This window comes from Astatotilapia calliptera, chromosome 14 (genome assembly GCF_964374335.1).
Source record: "Astatotilapia calliptera chromosome 14, fAstCal68.1, whole genome shotgun sequence".
NCBI classification, from domain to species: Eukaryota; Metazoa; Chordata; class Actinopteri; order Cichliformes; family Cichlidae; genus Astatotilapia; species Astatotilapia calliptera.
In genome coordinates this window covers 4,613,417-4,633,126 of record NC_137435.1, presented here as the reverse complement: position 1 = coordinate 4,633,126, position 19,710 = coordinate 4,613,417, and the positions used below count along the sequence as shown (strand labels likewise).

General features: G+C 40.5%; 2 protein-coding genes across 3 annotated transcripts; one reads left to right on the top strand and one right to left on the bottom strand.

Moving 5' to 3' along the window:
• Window positions 1-39: 39 nt before the first annotated feature.
• LOC145420009 (uncharacterized) lies at window positions 40-2,939 on the top strand. Its single transcript, XM_080288680.1, has 3 exons — window positions 40-332; window positions 1,353-1,758; window positions 1,958-2,939. Exons 1-3 carry the CDS (start codon window positions 170-172, stop codon window positions 2,790-2,792), a joined length of 1,404 nt encoding a protein of 467 aa, XP_080144806.1. The 5' UTR covers window positions 40-169; the 3' UTR covers window positions 2,793-2,939.
• A 1,401-nt stretch (window positions 2,940-4,340) lies between these two features.
• On the bottom strand, window positions 4,341-12,375 carry LOC113036746 (DCN1-like protein 5). Of its 2 annotated transcripts, none has more exons than XM_026193201.2 (10): window positions 12,268-12,375; window positions 9,487-9,536; window positions 9,282-9,324; window positions 8,606-8,702; window positions 7,577-7,682; window positions 7,255-7,346; window positions 7,069-7,177; window positions 6,411-6,515; window positions 6,192-6,294; window positions 4,341-5,614 (listed from the first exon to the last, which is right to left on the bottom strand). In XM_026193201.2, the coding sequence occupies exons 4-10, from the start codon at window positions 8,668-8,670 to the stop codon at window positions 5,559-5,561; spliced, it is 636 nt and encodes a 211-aa protein (XP_026048986.1). In that variant the 5' UTR covers window positions 8,671-8,702; window positions 9,282-9,324; window positions 9,487-9,536; window positions 12,268-12,375; the 3' UTR covers window positions 4,341-5,558. The 2 variants fall into 2 exon arrangements, with proteins under 2 accessions (XP_026048986.1, XP_026048985.1); XM_026193200.2 differs by having other exon boundaries at window positions 7,577-7,742; window positions 12,268-12,374.
• Between the last annotated feature and the right edge of the window lie 7,335 nt (window positions 12,376-19,710).

Here is a 19,710-nt window from a genome sequence, read left to right as displayed (position 1 = left end):
ACTTTCTTCCTAACTTGAATCGTTGTACTTTTACTGGCTGCTGTTTTTAGACTGAATTTGGACACTAAAGAAGCATACATTTAATTTCATGTGCGATCACATACTCGTGTATTTTACTGCCCTCAAACTGTAAAAACCAGCTGACTTTTATTTCCTCTGCAGGTTTAAAATGTTAACCAGGTGGTTAACTTTCACAGCCTTCCTCGCCGTCCCAGCCAATCCAGGAAGAGGAGCTACCGGCCAGGGCACTCTGACTGTGGCCCCCACCTGCCGGGTCAAAGGTCATCCAGAGGTGGAGTTGACTTTACACTGTGGAGATGGAAAGGACTTAGGTGAGTGAAGACTCCATCTCACTCTCTGCTCTCTGAAGGCAAACGCTGACTTCTGTTAAATGTAGAAAGCGGTCACGTTCCTGCTGTAAATATTTCAGACTGTACATTAATAGAAACCAATCTAAAGGAATCTAAAGCGATAACACTTTATAATAATTTTGGCTAACAATGAAACTTTAATTATTCAAGTATAGCTGCTAAATAGCTGGTTTGTGAATCAGACGCAACTACACAATAAAACACAGATAATGCTTACAGATGTTCACTGTAAAACACAGGTGTAGTAGGTGGATGGGGTTGACCACTGCGCCTGCTGTGTGTCCCTCTGTGTTGTGTTGCAGGTTCTCAGTAGGTGGAGTTATTTAGTGCACCTGGCCGGCCTCCCTGGAGCATATAAGAGCTGTTGTCTCCACCACACACCCAACATTCGAACACGCATCCAGCTGCTAACACAAACTAACACACCTGAAGATGTTTACTCTGTTTTTTGTCTCTTTTGGTTGATAAATCAGAAAATTTGTGTCTCTCTGGGTCTCTGACACCAGCAGCTCTGACATGAGAGAAAACTTTCACTGAACTGAACGTTGGTGGTGTCCCACTTATTACTGTTGATTATCATGTTTATGAAATGTAACCAATGATTTTTAAAACAGAAAGGCCTTTATTTCAATTTTTCTTTTAAAAAAAAAAAAGCAGCTGCTTAGCTCCTCCCCTTTAAGGCGCCTTTCTTCTGACCAGCTACCCCTCACAAACAGAGGGTTTGAAAAGCAGGTGGGCGGAGCTTCTGTGCTTACAGCCATAGCTTTGTGCCCATTTCAATACCGATAAACCATAACTGTTTATAAAAGATGGATGGATTCTATTTATTATTTATGTTGGAACCAGTCTCGAGTGGATGAAAGAGGAACTGCAGCATTGCCACGTGAGACACAAAGGAAAGGTTTTTGTGACACTCTCTCTCTTTTGGTACTCATGAAATCATTACTCCTCACCTGTAGCTGCTTCTTCTCTCATATGCAGGTGTGGTCCAGTACTGGCACACCCCCTTTGGAGACCTCCACACTCCTGGTTCCCATGGTAAACTGGACCCCGTCGTCATGCACCATGACGGGAGCCTGCTGGTCCCCAACACCAGTGCTCTCCACAGTGGCCTGTACTACTGCCTCCTGCAGCACACAGAGGGTACTACACTGTGGCCGTATGAGCTCCACGTCGGTCACGATGGTCAAAACCTTCAGGAACTGGGAGAATACAAGCAAAGCAGCCGCTGTGCTGCATTCAGGTTCAGGAGGGATGCTGGGTCTGAGGAGGCGAAGCAGGCAGGTGTTTCAGCCGAGCTGTTTGCAGGAGCTGTGGCTGCATCAGTGCTGCTGACCTTTGTGTTGGGATTCAGCATTGGAGCTTTGAGCAGGACTCATGTTCTGAGGTGAGTTCAGGGACTTACGTCATTATTGGTGCCTCTTGAAGAAGTTTTAACCCAAGCTAAATCACCAGCATTGGAATCAATGTATTTTTAAACAAGTATAGAGAAAGATGCAAACACTAGATAATCTCAGTGTGAGCCAATGAGAACACCACATGTGGACTGACCCTTTTTACATTAAAGGTCTGTTTTTTCCTCTCAGGTGTTCAGGGGCAGTCAGGGCAAAGCTGCGGTCACCAAAACGAGGACGAAAGCGCCAAAGCGACACAACCGACCACGGCCCCGAGGTCAGCATGACAACCCTGCCGCCCACGAACGAGAACCCGGCCTCTGAAAACGACCAGGTGGTGCACAACAACTCTGCGCCTAACCTGTCTCCTCCTGCCAAACCTCAGAGAAGCTTCCGGCACAAACGAGAGGAAGACGAGCCACCAGAAACCACTGCATATCTGGAAGGATGTGACTACAAGGAGGAGGAGGAAGAAGATGGAAGATGCACAGAGAACAGAAATAAAGGCAGTGATAAGGAGTTAGAAGAGGGGGAGAAAGAGAGCCGGTTTGGTCGCTTGTATCTGATAGGAGAGGATGGAGAGAGTCAAAGTGAAACAGATGAGTATGAGGAGGACAAACATGGAAGCGAGAGCAGGGAGGTGAAGAGGAGTATGGTGCAGGAGGAAGAGGAGGCGGCGGCGGCGGCCGGTGAGGAGAAAGATGGTGAGACGGAGATTTCCAGAGATTCTGAAAAGTCAACTTTTGAAAGTGAAGATGAGGCGACAGGAGGCAAAAACAAGGAGGTGACCGATCAAGGAGCGCTGCCGCCCTCCCCACCACGGCCAGCCCGCCGCAGCCGCGTCATCCGCCTGTACCAGTATGACGAGGACGGCCAGCGATACGGCCACCTTCCAGACCCTGGCCCCGACGCTCCTCTCCCCGCCCCCAGATTCAAACAGCGCTCAGTCTCTCTGACGCGCCTCTCCGCCATCATGGCTGCAGCCTCAACAGGGCCACTGGACCAGAGTCAACAGGAAGAAGGATAGTGAGCAGACGTCAAACTTCCACATGGACATTTGATAGATGCTACAGAGAGTGGACAAAATAATGACAACACCATGGCTCAAGTCGAGTCCAGCTCTACAAACTTTGTTTGGAAGGGTCGCCACATTTAGCGCCACAAACTTATAACTTGTCATAAGTTATATTTGCATTATAACTATATATATTATAATTTCCACTCATGCTTACTTGCAGATCTGAGTTGCACTGATTTGATTTTCTCAGAAAATCTGCAAAAATGTACAATATAAAAGGACTTTCATGTTTTGAAGTTATTAGTTATGCTGTAAACACCTGAACGAAGCAGAACAGCCATCTCCCAGTGGCTGAACTGAAATGATGAACACCTGTACCTGATAGGTTGGGTGTGGGATCGATGTATACATACCCTAAGACTGGACACTGTACTTTTATGAGGTCTGACGGGTGAATCTGCACACACACTTTTTATATCTGGGAATCAATTTTTGCATAAATTTATAAAAAAAAAAAAAAAAAAAAAAAAAAAAAGCTAAAGCCATCATCAAAGTAATGCTATGACTTCATCCTGGATCATCTCTGCATCCTGCTGATGAGATTACAGCTGAAGCTGAACTAAGCTTCACTTTTGTAATACCACTTTGTACCACAAGGTGACACAACAAGTAAGTTAATCTTACATATGGCTCGGGTCAATGATTTTAACTTGTACGCCGTCATACGGGTGTATCTGTTCAGATGAAGTTTAGATCCACCAGCCTGGGTCAAGTCAAGGAAAATAGGTATTTTAAGGAATCTTGAAACTGAAGTGGTACGTGCCATGTCTGTGTGCATTTTTATTGGGACTGTGGTGACATCTGAAACTAATGAGAACCCTTCCTGCACTAATGCTTGTTCCCATCACCCAGGTTTCTGCAGAGACTGACACCTGATGGTTTTTGAAGGACAATAGGGGCAAATCTCTAAACTATGAAAAAGTAAAACAGCATAAGACAGAGCATATGGACCAGAGGTCACAAGGTGCAGGCACAACACCTGAAATAGGGCAGCATGGGCGTGAATGGAGGTTAACGCTGTTACCTCAGAGCACGGCCTGGTTTAAAGACATCCATGTTAGGTTAACTGGTCATGTATGTGAGGTAGATGAAGTCCTTTAAGTGTGAGCAGTTAAACTGTGACTTGTGTATGGATGAAATGTGAGTAAATTACTTGCCGCTTCTGAGAATGTCCTCGCTACTTGTAATGATTAAATCATTATGCTATTATGCTTTCATGTATAAAACAGGACATGATGTCAGATAGTAAATTTAGTTTGTGTTTGGGGGGGAAATAAGTTGACTCTCCCTGCTCTCTTAATTAAGGATTAATCTTCCACTTATTAAGGCAGGCCGTTTACTCCAGCAGTCCCTGAACTTTTTAGCGCCACAGACCGGTTAAATGTCAGACAATATTTTCACAGACCGGCCTTTAAGGTGTCGCGGATAAATACAACAAATAAAATGATACGATCAAGACAAAAACTGTTATTTTGTAAATATAATAATAAACGCAAATTAACTGTGTAATTTTGCAACTTTATTAGCAGCATCCTCCTAAAATGCACCAACAACATTGAGAGTAACATCCTCCTCTTTGCCCCTTAACGCTCTCTGGTCGCTACGGTAAAGCGTAAATAATTCTTTCAAAATAAGACACAACTACAACATGGGAAAAAACCCAGGGAAACAGAGTTAACAATAAAAACCCTGAAAACCATTAATTTCACACCCGAGCCCAACAACCCCGGTACCAAACGACTCATGGACCCGGGGGTTGGGTACCGCTGGTTTACACATTCTAAATTGATGTGCAGTTCAAAATTTGTTGTAGGGCCCAGATTATACCGTGCAAGGCATACAACATGAACAGTAAGCGTTAACCAGCCAAGAATATATTCTTATTTACAGCGGTGAAAGAGTCTCATGAGTAAATGTGGAGAAGTCCAAGAAGAAATGTGAAACATTATGAGCTCTGGGGAAACAACTCCCCCTGCTGGTCACAGTTTTAGTTGACATTTGCAGCTGGTAATTTTAGAAAGTACCTTTAAAGTTGTTGTTTTTTTTTTTTTGTTGTTTTTTTAAAGCATTCACTAAATTAACTGCCCAGAGGGGTTTCAGGATAGCTGTAGAGTGGTGAGACTTGCTTCTAGCAGGTTAGGTGCTGGTTATCTGGCAGGATGTGGTCTAATAAGAAGTGTTAGGAGGTAAAGGGATAACTGCTGTATCTGCTCAGGGGTTGCTGGACTGACACCTAAAAAAGAAATGGTAAATTTCTTCAGGCTGACCAGTTTCTGCATGCCTTAGTGTGTTAACACGGTGCAGGAGTGGCGAATGAAACCTGGGCTCTGCAGCTTGATGAATTTCCATTTCCTTTTTATTACTGTCAAAACGTCTATAAACAAGACACAAAAATGGGGGGGAAAAAAAAAAAACAAAAAAAAACATAACATTTAACATAAATTCCACAGCTCTTCTCAGTTCATTTTCCCTCTGACAGTTTCTTTTCTTGAAATTAACACTATTTAAAAAAAAAAAAAAGTCTTCTCAGCAGGAGGAAGGCCTCTTAGCATTTGGGCGATGGTGCACAGGCGCCTCTAACGGGATTCGAAGGTCCACAGGGACGAGCTTGTACTCCATATTTCTGTGTATGTGTGGATGAAACCTTTTTCCAGACTCCTTCCCGGGTTCTCAGTTTTCTCCCTCTTCATCCTTTTGTTTTTGTGGCTGTTAATGCTATGAAGCTGACCAACTTCTTCGCCATTCCACGAACTCGTCTAGAAGCACCGGCCCTGCAAAAAACAAATAAACCCGTAAATATAGACAAAGGTGCGCCTGCACATTATTACTGTTCAGTGAAGACATGAAGCCATTTTAAGGTTTAAAACTGAAATGCTTGTTTAACATTCTTTTGCAGTTATACATGTTGAAAAGTTTGCTTAAACAGCTGGCCATTTAAAAAACTTAGAAAATAAAAGAATCTTAAAATCAATACAAAAATGGAGGGAAGCTGGTGTAAATTTATTAACATCAGGACTGCTGTGGCATTTTGGACTACAAGTGATGGACAGATATTAGATTTCCTTTCACAGAAATGAGTGAGCCATCACGGAAGACCCCCCAGAATTATAACATGCTCATCCTTCTGTCCTAAGAGTGTGAACCGATCCAGATGTGTTCTTGTGTATTATGACAAACTGTGCGACAGCGGCCATTCCCAAACCAAAGCCCTGGATGGTCCAGGTGGGGCGATAACTGGCCAACACATCCTATTCCATGTTTGGACATTTCATACAGGTTTATATTCCCGCCTTGAAGCAGCTCTGTAAGAGAGGCCTGCACTATTTTCCTAGTACAAGTGGTACTCACAAGCTCCATCCTCATCGTAGTTACTGAGGTCTGGGTTGATGGTCCGGCTGAACTCCAGAACATTATACCACTGGTCTTTATTCAATCCCTTGTACTTGGACTGCTGTGGGAGACATTAATGGGAGGGAGACCGTGAGGAAACAACCCAGAGAGAGGAGTGAAGAGCTGTTTGAAGATGAGCTGATTTCACATCTCCTTTATCAGAGCAATGAGATTTACCTCCAGGAACTGGCTGAAGACTGGGAAGAGCGGCCATGACCTTCCCAGCAGCAGAGCCAGCATTAATTTTGCCGTGTCCATGTCCAAACTCCTCTGGTTCTTATCCTGAGGACAGAAGCAACTCAGTGAGTGAGCTCAGTAATAAGTGCAGCAGTTCATATCTCTTATGATCCCATGAATGCGCTGATGAGTGTTTCCCCCACAATCCCATTAGTCATAACAGTTAAACCTAACTGCACGGTTGCTGCACTGAAATTGAAAAGACACTCCCTCATTTATGGTTATTTAAAAAAAAAAAAAAAAATCCAGCTGCATCAGCAGGGAGATTCACTGCATCAAGCTCAGAGTCAGGATTCAGAGACTTGATCTGAAAGCCTGTGTTGGTGAAGTTAAGCTTCATTTATGGTCACCACACCAAATCTTTTCAGAAGCTCAGAGTTTAAATGTAGCATCTGCCCCTCCCGGTTAAAACATGGTCACCCCATAGGGAACTATTTTGTGGTAATTTGGCGCTTTTAAATTATTATTTTTATTCCAACTTTTCCTCATAACAATCACAAAGTCAGGAGCACAAACACTGCAGACATATTACAAGATGATGCTCAAGGATTTTTACAGGCTTAACTTCCAAATAATAACAAAAAATAAATAGACTCACTCTGGCAAAGTCAAAGGCGTATCTGTAGATATTTTTAAAGGTCGCAGCATCGTTGAGCTCACTGCGCAGGTAATCAAGTTTACTTTGTAATCTCTCTGTGCAGTCACACCTGCATGTAGACGAAAACACATTTAAGCGTATTTGTAACCTCAACCACAAATAAACTGAAAGAATAAGATTTCTTACTGTAATATCGTCATTCCCCTGAGCCACTCGTCTTTTGTGAAGTACCCCATGTTTGCTGCTTCTAGATGCCACGCTAAAACTAACATGATAATCTGCAGGAAAGAAAGAGGAGATTCAAACAAGTGTAAGAAAGCTTGTTTCCTACCATCTTTATTTTTCACAGAAAAAAACATTTGTTGCTAAAATAAAGCTCCATAAAACATTCTCACATCATGAGTGCCTCACAGTCTCTTTTCTGAGTGTTACCCTATGACTCCTGATGGTCAGGAGTTCATCAGGTAAGGGACATGCAGAGTGACTAAGAGTCAAGCTGCTGACTTACATTCTCTGGTTCCACGCCGATGTCCTCACAGAACTTCTCCATGGCCTCTGGGCCGAACACCTTGTCGGGGGCAGCGTACTTGTGGAACCAGGCCAGGCACTTCTTACTGGAAAAGGGCTTGTCAGTGTTGATTGACCTCGGACCGCGGATCAGAGGTCGGGTAAAACTTCAGCACAGACCAAACATTTTAAAGATAAATGTGCAGCCATAACTTCAGGAGGTTGTTACATGGCAGCTATACAACAGCTGGACTACAGTCAAAGCAAAAATACAACAAAGGATTTCACCCTGTGAGAGCTGGGATAGGCTCCAGCACCTCTGACTCTGAACAGGGTAAAGTGGCTCAGAAAACAGCCTGTCAGTATTTCCTGCAGATTAATGGCAGCGCGGTGGCTCAGTGGTTACCACAGCTGCCTCACAGCTGGATGTTCTCCAAGAACATTGGTGTATCCAGTCAGCCAGCCAGTTTAGAATCAACTGCTACCAAGTCAGATCAGATGCTGCTGTATGCAAATGGCTCGGGTGATTATTCACATGAGACTCAAACTGTCACCATATTTCATTAAAAACCTGAAATTAAGTCTGCACGGACATTTATGATGTACAGAGCTGAGGCACTGATGGATTATCCACCTCATTTATATCCAAGAATAAAGCAAAGGTACCTAATAAAGTGGCACTTTAGATACTCTCCTACAGTCCTGAAGACTGAGGCAGTGCTGATTAAGATGACAAGTATGTGCTGAGTGCCTCGATTAGTAAGGAGCATAACTCACAACATGTGTGAAGATATGCGTTTTGGCTACATCCTCACTGTGACTGCAGCATGAGCATTCATCTACACTCTTAATACACAATGAAGAAGAAGAGGAGAAGGTGAAGGGCTCAGAAAGCCTACACCCGGCTGAGAGAGCATCGATCTCACAAGGTAATCAATAAAGGTTCAAGAAGCACATAGGATGGATAGAAGACAAAGGTTAGCGGTGCAGACACAGGACACCCTCAGTGTGAGCAGATAGATCTGTTTACCTCGTAATTTTACAGTTCTGCTCATGATCATCTGCATCAGGCAGCTTCCTCTTCTTCACAGGCATCACGGCACCTTTACTGGGCTTCACTAGCTGGGCTACATTTACAGAGCAAAGACAACAGTCAAACATCCGTTTGACCCTGGAGTGACTGAGCCATCTTAGCAGCTACAACAACTCAAGTACATTTACAGAAATGCTTTACTTTGTATGCTTCATACCCAAAAGATTTCCTCCATCTATGATGGGTATTCTAACATTCAAAACATTCAAAACACTTTGATTACTGAATTATCTGAAAGGGTAACTGTTGAAATGAGACGGCCAATTATGGAACAAGTATTGGAGGAGCACTGACGCAGTGTAACAATCAGTTAATCTAATCTTGGGTCAAAAATCTGGACTTTTAAGTTCTGTGTTCTTTCATTAGTTTAACGTCAGTAGCAAATCAGTACATCTTTGGGCTTTAAGCAGCTGCCTTCTGCAGCGGTAGGTGTGAAAAAATTTAATAAAAATCAACGCCTGTGTTTTTTAAAAACATACTTCTATTTCTACACATCTTTCTATTACCCTTCCCTGTTAAAATAGAAGTAAACTGAAATTCATGGTGTGAAACGTTTTTATGATTAAAAAAATAACAGTACACAGATATATATGAGATGTGTGAGAGGTTGTACCTGTATACTTCTGCCTGCCTTGTCCATTCAAATCTAAGCAATGCTGGAATAAAACAGAAAACTGGTTTAAAAAAAAAAAAAAAGTCTGCACAGCACCCGATAAGCTGATGGATGCTGTACGCCAAAGTCCAGCAGTATTATCACTGTAAACGTGCCGGACTACACCGGCGTTGTCTGCTACACACAAATCAACACAAAAACTCACAAGCTTGTCCAGCGTTTCTGACAGCGTGCTGATGTTTGCCAGGACTTTTCCTACGAGAAAGCACACAAGCACTGACTCAGCATCATTCAGGGAATGTCAGCCAAGGAAGACCGAAGGCATCAGCCAAAACACATGCGAGGCATTACTAACACCACCATCACTTTGAAACCAAGAGGAAAAATCTGATCATAGGTCAAAGACCTCAGATGAGATCCAAATTTTTTTTATAGTTTCTGTAAACCAGAACGGTTTAGGGTAAATATCTGATACTGTGACTATGAATGGAGTCTCAGGAGCGCAGCTCAGGTTCATTCAGAATGATAGATGCTTGAAGTCTCTAAAATATTTGGATTTGTGTGGTGTTCTCTCATTCTGCTAATATGAATTTGAGTCATTTTCAAGATATTTATGAAATTATCAAAATAACAACACTAGAATTATTATTATTAATTTTTTTTTTTTTTTTTTACAACTACTTTCAAGATTTAAATGAAGATTGAAGAAAATTTATTTAACACTGGCATGACGTGAGTACTTTGTATCAGCAGATTTCCAAAGCCAAGGCATTCGGATCATATCTGTGCGTCGTTGTTAATTGAAGTTTCATTGCAGTTGCCCTCCTGGCCTTACGGTCAACTGAACGTTCAGAAATTCAAGGAAAGAACCGATTTCTGCCTTTAGAGCTGTGATTTTAAGCCTTTGTGCCAAAGCAAAACAAACAGCAAACCAAAAATTAAGACTTGGCTGTCTTCATATGTGCAGAATGCCATGTCATACTCTCTCATTTCAAATATCATCACTTCTTTTGATTGCAATGTTAGCTGATTTTAAGAACAATGAGCACCACTAAAGTATGACTTGCATCAATCCTCTTATCACACAAGAACACATACATTGTATGGTCAAAAATATGGGGACACACCTCTTAGTCTTTGAATTCAGGTGTTTTTAGTTCCATAGCCACAGGTGTATAAAATCAAGCACCCAGCCATGCAGTCAGCCTTTAGAATGACTTGTGAAAGAATGGGTCGTTCTAAAGAATTAACAGAAATTGAGTACTACTGAAACAGGATGCCACTGTTGCAACAGGTCAGTGGGTGAAATTTCTTCCCTTTTAGATATTCTGCAGTCAGCTGTATTATTGTAAAGTGGACGTGTTCAGGAATCATTAATCCACAAAGTGGTAGATCATGTAAAGTTAGAGTGCGATCGCTGCGTGCTGAGGTGTAAAGCACATATGTTCTGCTGACTCAGTAACTGCAGACCTCAAAACCTCTGACATTAAGATCAGCATGTAAACTGTACACTGGGAGCTTCATGACATGGGTTTCTATGGCAGAGCAGCTCCTGTGGGTGTATTATGTGGGCAGCCTAGAAATTTTGTTTATGTAGTGTAGATTCCTGCTGCCTCTGGTTCAGACGCAGCTCTCTTCTACCCTTTTAAAGCAGGTGAAGTCTCTCTATAAAAGGATGTTTAGTTTCCAAGGCCCTCATTAGCTCACTATATTAGCATTAACAGATTAACTCGGGCTGAAGGCTGCTGACATCACAAGTCCAGCTGCTCAATTATATCTCCTCACTATCAATCAGGCCAATGAGGTCAACTGAAATGACATTTAGTACTTTGTGCAGTTACAATGTTTCGTTGATGCAAAAATCTCAGGGGACACCTTGACTTGTCTCAGGGCAGCACTGAGGAACCACAGCCTTTAAGTATAGGACCCATTGGAAGTTTAGGATCATATGTAGACATGATCCCATGTTGACATGATCCCAGACACATACACAACAATGAATTCTGAGACTTTACTCCCCATTAGGATCATTCAAGTGATTCCTGGAGATGTGTGGAGAGGCAGAGTGTGCCATCGCAGCAGCTGTCACAAGTACGATTCATAAATGCACAAAATTCACTTGAGTACTGTTAAAATGAATGGTGACGCCATTGTTGGAGATTGAAATGGGCCAGTTCGGAAACACTGTTTTTGTTCGGTTCGGCCTGCATAGCTGGTTAAAAGGAAGGAGCAAACAGGGACTGCCTCATCACACTAAATTTCCGTTTTCGTGTTCAGACTTTATATAAAAGCTCACCAGAAAAACGAGGACACTGCTCGGAAGAAAACAGGCGTTGTCACGTTTGCATTTCAACAAAAACCACCAAACGTAACTGTCGCGCAGCTGCAGTGTCTGCGACGTTAAACGCGAACTTTTTCCAGCGTTTGAACTGTTAAAAATAAACATGGTAACGACAGCACTGCTGCAGAAGCAGTTTAAAAAGCTCTGTGGGAAACACACGTCACCATTCCTCCACCACACACACCTAAAGCACAAGACACAGGTACATATTGAATAAAAAGTCTGTTAAGGGTCTGGACTCTGTTAAACTTTAAACTTTGGGCTAAAATCCAAACTTCTGCGGGTCTCCGCCTTTGATGCTAACGTTAGCTAACCAGGCTAGAATGACTAATAGACTTCGTGCCAGGATGTCGCATTTTGTCGCCACTTAAATGTTACAAAAACATGATTCGTATTACAAATTCCACATTTATCTCCTTCATTTTCTTCAGAGAGTCAGACTTGACTCACAGGGAACCTCTTTTGTTTGCTAGCTAACATTAGTGGCGCACCGCGGGTTTCAGAGCTGCTCTGCTAACGTCTGCTAATGTGTCCAAACACGCATCAAAAGTCTTTAAATCACTCGCATCATAATTAGACGCAAATATAAGACAGATGCCTGGGGCAACACCTGGTAATTGATAGGGCACTGTTTTAAACACTTACCACTTTCAGTCACACTCAGACTACTGTCTCAGTTCCACCTGCTTCTCTTATGCCGGAGTTTTGGCTGGAGCCGGCGTTTCCGCGAGAGTGGACGATACCACCGCTTTATGGGGGTGCAAAACGAAATTAGCGTTTCCCTCTTCAGAGAAATGTGCGCGAACGCTCTTTTTTAAGAATGGATGTTTATAAAACACGACATTTAACCTCATTTACAAGAAGGATATATGGTCTTAGGCAACAGTTATCCAAACGACAACATCTGATGGTTGTAATGTACACCCCGAAGAGCCGAATATATAGTTTTAGTTCTTAAAGAAATAGTCCCTTATTTTTGGCTCACATGCTCACATGTACTTGTCCATGCATCCATTCATCCCAGCTGTCATAGGGCGAGAGGCAGGGTGTAATAAAGTTTAAAATATTTTTAACATTTATACAAAACTGTAAAATCTCTGTCAGCTATTTTTCTAAAATAGAGTTTCCTCTGAACTTTTTATTTAATTTTAGCTGTTCACAGTTCAAAAACTCGTCCATCACTCTGAGTTAACGACAAGGAAGGTTATCCTAGTTAACTAAAACGAAACATTGAGGTAGGTTAATTCTAGTGAAATTACAAATAAAAAAGTAAAATGAAAAAAAAATCTCTGTCATGGACAGTGCACAGGAGATGTGGAGAGGAGATGCAGGCTAGATGCACTGGGTGTAGACGGGTGTCAGGGGTGACGTGATTTATGACAGAAAGGTAGTGATAGCGAGAGTAAAAGAGAAGCTCTCATAACCTGCTGTGATGTATGGTTTGGAGACAGGAGGTGAGGCCAAAGACAGAGGAGTTGATGTTTGTTGGGAGTGAGCAGGATGGACAGGATAGAGGCAGCTGATCCACAGATAATCCTGCAGTGAGAGCTTGTCCTTTAATAACACAATTTATCTGCAAAATAACAAGTTTAAAAATAAATGTTATGGATAAAAAGTATAATCTACGTGCAAAATATAGTTTAGTAGAAACATATGCATATAACAGGTGTCATTATATGACCCCCTGCTGGTCTCTAGTCTTTGTTTTTAAAGGTTTAGTAAGCAAAAGACCATTTGACCTGAGACTTGTGTAGTGTTTATTAACTCAGAGTTAGTGTTTATACTGAGGGTTGTTGGAACATTAATAAACCCAGTGTTCCTGTAACTGTGTGGTGTATGGAGCACATGATTGTGGCCCATACACCATCTCTTAAAATGTAAATATTCAGCATAAATTCTCATAGATTTATTTAAAAAAAAAACTTAAATAAAAAAATCGAGGTCATTCACTGTGACATTGCATTTGTTTATTTACCATTTTCTTAATTAACTTAATATGAAGTAAGATTAGATTAGATGAAACTTTATTAATCCCTCGGGTGGGTTCCTCCAGGAAATTCAGGAAATTGAACTGCAGAATAAGTCTGCAAACTACATCAAGTCCTTGTAATTTATCTTCTTGATAAATAAACACCCGAGTATAACCCACTCGTGTTAAATTGAGGTCATTTGGGTTGTTTTTTTTGAAGCAATAAGCTCAAGTAATTTCTTTAAATGCATTAAATTTTACAGCAACTGGAAGTAGGAAGAAAACATTTGTCTTTATTTTGCCAGTAAATAAATTGTTCAACTTTAAAAAAAAATATTTAAAACAAGCAAAAACAAAGCAGTACTCAAAAGAAGCACTCTCATCCCACTTTGATTTTTTTCTTTTATTGCCAACACACACTTTTAAAGTCCTTCCTTGATGTCATAGCAAACATTCAGCTGGTTTTCAGGCTGTGGCTGATTGTGTTTAGTTCAAGTGTTGTCGTCACACAAGGCTACAGTAAAATCTGACTTCTGTGCAGTGCAGGCCGGGTTTTCACATGAGACAACCAAAAGAAAAAGAAAAGAATCACTCAGTCTTTTAACTTCAGCTGTGGTTAATCCAAATGTTTCAAACGAGAGTAAAATGCAAAAATCAGACAATATATCTTTAAAAAAGGGGAGGGGCATAAAATGAGATCACACAGGTGGTGACACCCTTGTTTTTAGTTGGAAAAAGAAATTTTACATTGAGAAAAACTTTGAAACTCTGCTCACACATCCTTTCACAGTGGTGAAAGCTTCCTCATATTTACTTTTTAAACCCTCATTTTCTTTGGGAATCATGTCATTAATACATTTAACGAGCTGTGGGGTGTTTCTGCAGTTGGGTTTGACTTTTGTGGAACATGTTGCTGAAATAAAATCTAAGGTTTATTAAAAAAGATTTGATATGTTGTCTTTGTATTGTTTTTGTTTAAATAAAGATACAAACTGAAATGATGGGATTCTCTTTATTTAAATTTCACATTCTGAACAGCTTGTTTTTGGAGAGAGTGAATTAGCTTTGGAAGTTACGGAAGTTTAAAGGCGTCCACTTATGCTTATTTCCATATTTTGATGATTGGGTTCTGATAGAGTAGCTTTGCATGACTCGAAGATCGAAATCATTATTTTTTTTTCGTTCAGTCTTTCCCTTCATACTCAAAACAATCTGCTTCCATCCAATTTTTATGACCTCAACTAAATACTTATATTTACTGCTGTGTTTTTTTTTTTATCTTAAAAATGTTTCCCCAACAATTTGTCAGTTTCCTTCTTTGAAAACCTTTCATAGTTTTCTGTAAGATAATCTGCCCACCTGTGTGGTAAAGATCATGGAAAGTTGTGAGGAAATATATTTATGTTTTTAGACATTACGGGTAAATTCCCATTTCTAATCCCTGTGTTGTGCTTAAAAGTGGGAATGAATCATTGTGATGTTTTGTAGTGAACCATGGCTAACACAGCTATAATGCAAAGATTTACTGCTGCAGAAGCCCTGAGACAGACATTTAATGCCCAAACTGACAGCTCAGCTGATGTAGGAATGAGTCCAGTCGACTCCTTTTTGCACAAAAATGATCAAAAACTAATGAATAAACAAATGACTAAGAATATTATAAAATGTCTGTGTAGGTTCCCAGTTATCCAGGTCATGGTACTCTAAGGAGCTTGGATTTTGTTTTAATTTTCTTGAAGATGTTCCACCCCTCATCAGAGAAGCTTCTTCAGTTCTAAGACATATCTTAGAATACGTCATAGATAGGGAAACAGTATAGGTACGATAAACACAGACAGAGCCATTTAAAACAAGTGTCCATTTCATGAGTTTCTATTATAATATCTGGTACTGATGCAAAGTTTATAGTCTCCTAAAAGATCAGGAGAGAAACCTTAAGCTAAATAATGGGGTCATAAATGACACTACTCTGTCATTTTAGCCAGTAAAATAGCTTCTAACAGTACATGTATATGACATACAGTGAGAAGAATAAAAGGTTCCCTTTATTGAAGACTGACAGCTTGTGAAATGATGCAGTGAAACTGAAAAACCTCTGAAGAAATTCAAGTTTGTCAGCCTGTATAAACAATTCAAGTGAGGCTCGGGTTCAGCCAGTAGTCTGACAGGCAACAGGTATGCTTACCCTCTGAGTTCAGTCTGTTTACATGGTAATAGTTGAAAACTAGCACTTAATACAAAGCAGAGCTGAAGCTGATGGAAATTCAGTTAAACTGGAGGTGTTCAGTTCTACATAACTGACATATTAAACAAAAAGCATTAAAGTGATTAGAAAACGAATTCTAAATTTCTCAAAGTGTGGCCACACAGGGAAGGATGCCTTAACTTTCTTTGAATTCAAACCCAAAGTTGTCAAGTAAGCAAAGAGTGAGTGAGACTGAGCTCGTCTGTTGTTGTTACTATAGCAGCAAACCTTGCAAACATTAACAAATAAAGCTGATGTCAAAAATTAACAGGACAAAAACCCACAAACACCAAAAAGGATTTGTACAATTTTCTGTGAGGGCTGAATAGAAAGGACATCAGAGTTACAGTAACCCACCCTCTGGAAGCCACAAATACATCTGACGGATTGGTTGTTGCACATACCTCTCATTATGAGTTAAAACTTATAAACTTCAGAACAAGTGAGAAGATTACAAACATCATCTGGATTCATGAATGCCTGAGCTAAATTTAGAAGATTTAGATTTGTATGTCAGGAAGTAGAGCAGGTCATCTTATAATTGTAAAGTTGTTGGTTCCCTGGCTGCTCCAGTCTAGATACCAAATATCCTTGGGCAGGATACCAACCCCAAGCTACTCTCCAATACATCCATGGGATGATGAATGAAAACTATGCTTAAGAAAGCACAGAATAAAAGTGCTTATATGAATGAATCAAGCTGGGGTCACAGGATAGAGCATTTATGTGCGTTACCCTGTGACCCTGACAAGGATAAACAGAAGAAAATGGATGGATGGTTGTTATTTCAGTCTTAAACTTTGAAGACAACCACTAGCCCGGCTATGAGCTCAGCATCAGTAGGATAATTTCTATCAACAGTGAGGTGAAGTCTGAGAAAAACAAAAGAGAAAAAAATAATTAAATGGCAGATTCAAAGCTGAAAGTTTTGTTTCAGTGCCTGAAATATTTTTGGAGATTTGTAAGTACAAATCCAGCTTTGTACCTTGATGCCCTTCTGTAATCTCACTGGTGACATTTCCCCCCTCCAACTACAGATTACTGACAGATTAACAAACTTGAATTTCTTAGTTTTTCACAAGTTATCATTTCTGAGTACCAACCATCAAAAAAATGATTTTCAGACCAAGTTTCTGTGATTGTTGGAACTTCTTCAATCAAAACAACACAGTACACCTTGAGGCCAGAAGTTAAAACTCAACCAGAAAAAGATGCTTATCAGAAACAATAAACAAAGGAAGGACCCACCCCAAAAATATTTAGTGTGCTGGGTCCAGTTATTGATCCATTTCATCCAGTTAGCTGTATGTGCATTTGAGGATTTATGCCTATAAATAAACCCAGCTAGTGATGTCACCTATGACTGTGGATCTGAAACTGAATAAATCTGAAACAGCAGTTTAAAAACAAAAAAAGGAGATTGAGTATTGGTGGGTTGCAAAGCAGGTTGCAGATAACCTGTAAGCAGGGTAAAGCAGCTTAACACATGCACAGTACGAGACACACAGATTAGATTCTCAGAGGTTTTAACTATCCTAAGAGACGGGGATCATGCATGCTGACCTGATAGTCGTGGAGCAATTCTTCTTTTTTAGATCTTTATAGGCAAACCAAACCTCTAAAACCACCGGAACAAGCGGAATAAGAGGTTAGATGGTGCACCATATTTGGGATTTTGTGCCAGTTCTGCTGTACGTCTCTGTGCTTTGTGTGACAGATTACTGCAGGTTTAACTGTTTAACTCCTCAACTCTGACAGAAAATAAGAATAAAGCAGCCCAGCACTGACACTTAAGAGTTTTGGGATAGATTTTTCTCTTCAGAAAACCAGAGGAGGAAACCCCCTACTGACTAACACAGAGACAGATGAGACTGAATATAATTAAATGAGTGTTTTTCCTCACAGATCACACAAAGAAAGAACTCATTAAAGTCCCTCAGTGTCCTCAAATGTGTTTAAAAATACAACAGGGTATCATCTGCAAAAAACAAACAAAAAACAACAACTAAGTGAGCCAGGCCTGTGCATAGAGAATAAAACTGCATATAATGCGACTGACATGTGCAGTTAGTTTCATCTCAGGTGAAACCTGAGGCAGACGGCCTCACTGCATTCAGAAGAGTTCACAATAATCCGAAAACTCCAGCGTTTTTTAAAATGGTTTTTTTTGCACGTCAGTGTGTAAAATGGATTATTCTCAACATCAATGTGTCGCAGTAACAAACTTAAAAGCGGCTTCAGCATTTTGACAAAATTGCAGATAAATCTTTATGTGGAAAGTGAAATAAATTAGACTAACAGTTTTTTTTTGCAGGCTAAAACAGAGGAGAGAGCGTCAGTAAGTCAGTACTGTTTAAGTCAGTACTGTTAAGTCACTACTGCAACGGCAACAGACGTGTTTGCAAAAACAAGGCAAGAAAAAAAAAATGGACAAAAAGTAACATTCCTCATAAATACAGAATAAATATTAAAAAACAAACAAACAAAAAACAACCCCACACATTCACAGTCGTCTTTCTTTTTCCTCACTGCTCACAGGATTTGATTCTCAGTTCAACAAGAGCAAAAAGATTCCCAGTGCAACTGATAAAAATCAGCCACGTTTTTTTAATATGAAGGGATCACCTCTGGAAGGTGAGCTTGGCATCAAAACATAGCTAAAAATGAAACCTTTTCATGCCATAGCATGGTCTGATCCTCCACCTATCCCTCATGGTGAGATGACTACTGAAGGTTTACCCAAAACGCACTTTTTCTCCAGGATACCAAAACCTGGTTCTGTTACTCAGAATTATAGACATTAAAATGCAGAGGAGTAATTTCACTGCGGGGACTAACACATTATTTACATTATTATAATTCCGTGTCCAAAAATCATGGAAAAAACTAAAACTCTGTTAAGGTGATGACACGTGGAGTGAAGTTAATCTGGAGTTATGAGGGCTGAAAAATGCTGGAAATTAATAAATTAAAAAGTTCAATCTTCCACTCAACCCTGTGTACTTTAAGGGTCTGCAACTCACCCCTAAGTGAGTTGCAGACATAGTGTGATGTAAAGTTTGACACGTCTTCATTAAATTCCCTAAAGTAATTTTACAGAAACAACATCTGCTGATTGTGAGGGGTGGGGGGCACTGATTGGTTCTCCATATTTACCTCAGCAGCTTTTTATTCTCTATAATTCACTGCAGCTGATCTCGCATTCACTGACCGGTCAGCTGACAAAATACATTTTCACACTCATTTTGAAGATGTTGCAGAGGCTACAGCACCAAATGACAATCAGGTGAGAAAGAGCAGAAGAAGAACTCGTTACTTTTAGAGGGTTGTTTCCCGTTTAGTGGAATTTTTGGTGCCCTGCACCAATCAGACACTGGATTATTGTTTATCCTCAACACATTTCCTCGATTTAAGTTGGCCTTATGTGAGTATAAGCTTATCAAATGTTTATAGATTGTATGGAAAATGCTAAGATTTTGGTTAAATATGATAAAACAGCCTCTGTGCCTTTACTGTATGTAACATGGTGTTTACTGCAGTGCGCGGTCACCTCCCAAAGGTCGCTGAATTCTTTAACATAGGGAAATAGCACATTAGCCTGAACAGGAAGTTCATAGTTGTCTTTTTTCTTTAAGGTGTCGTCCTGTGCCAGATTTATGATAAGTATATAAAGTGTAATGGATCTGCTGTACAGCACATCTGCATATTTTCCTTTGCAATTTTACAACTTTCATCTCTAAAAATTGTTTTGGTTCGACCCCTGACACATCCTGTGATTTTGTTTTATTTAATTCCCCCTAAACGTTTGGAGCTTCACTGTGTGGTGGCAGGTGTTTCTAGGTCCTCATTATGGTAATAAAAAGGGAAACGTTTT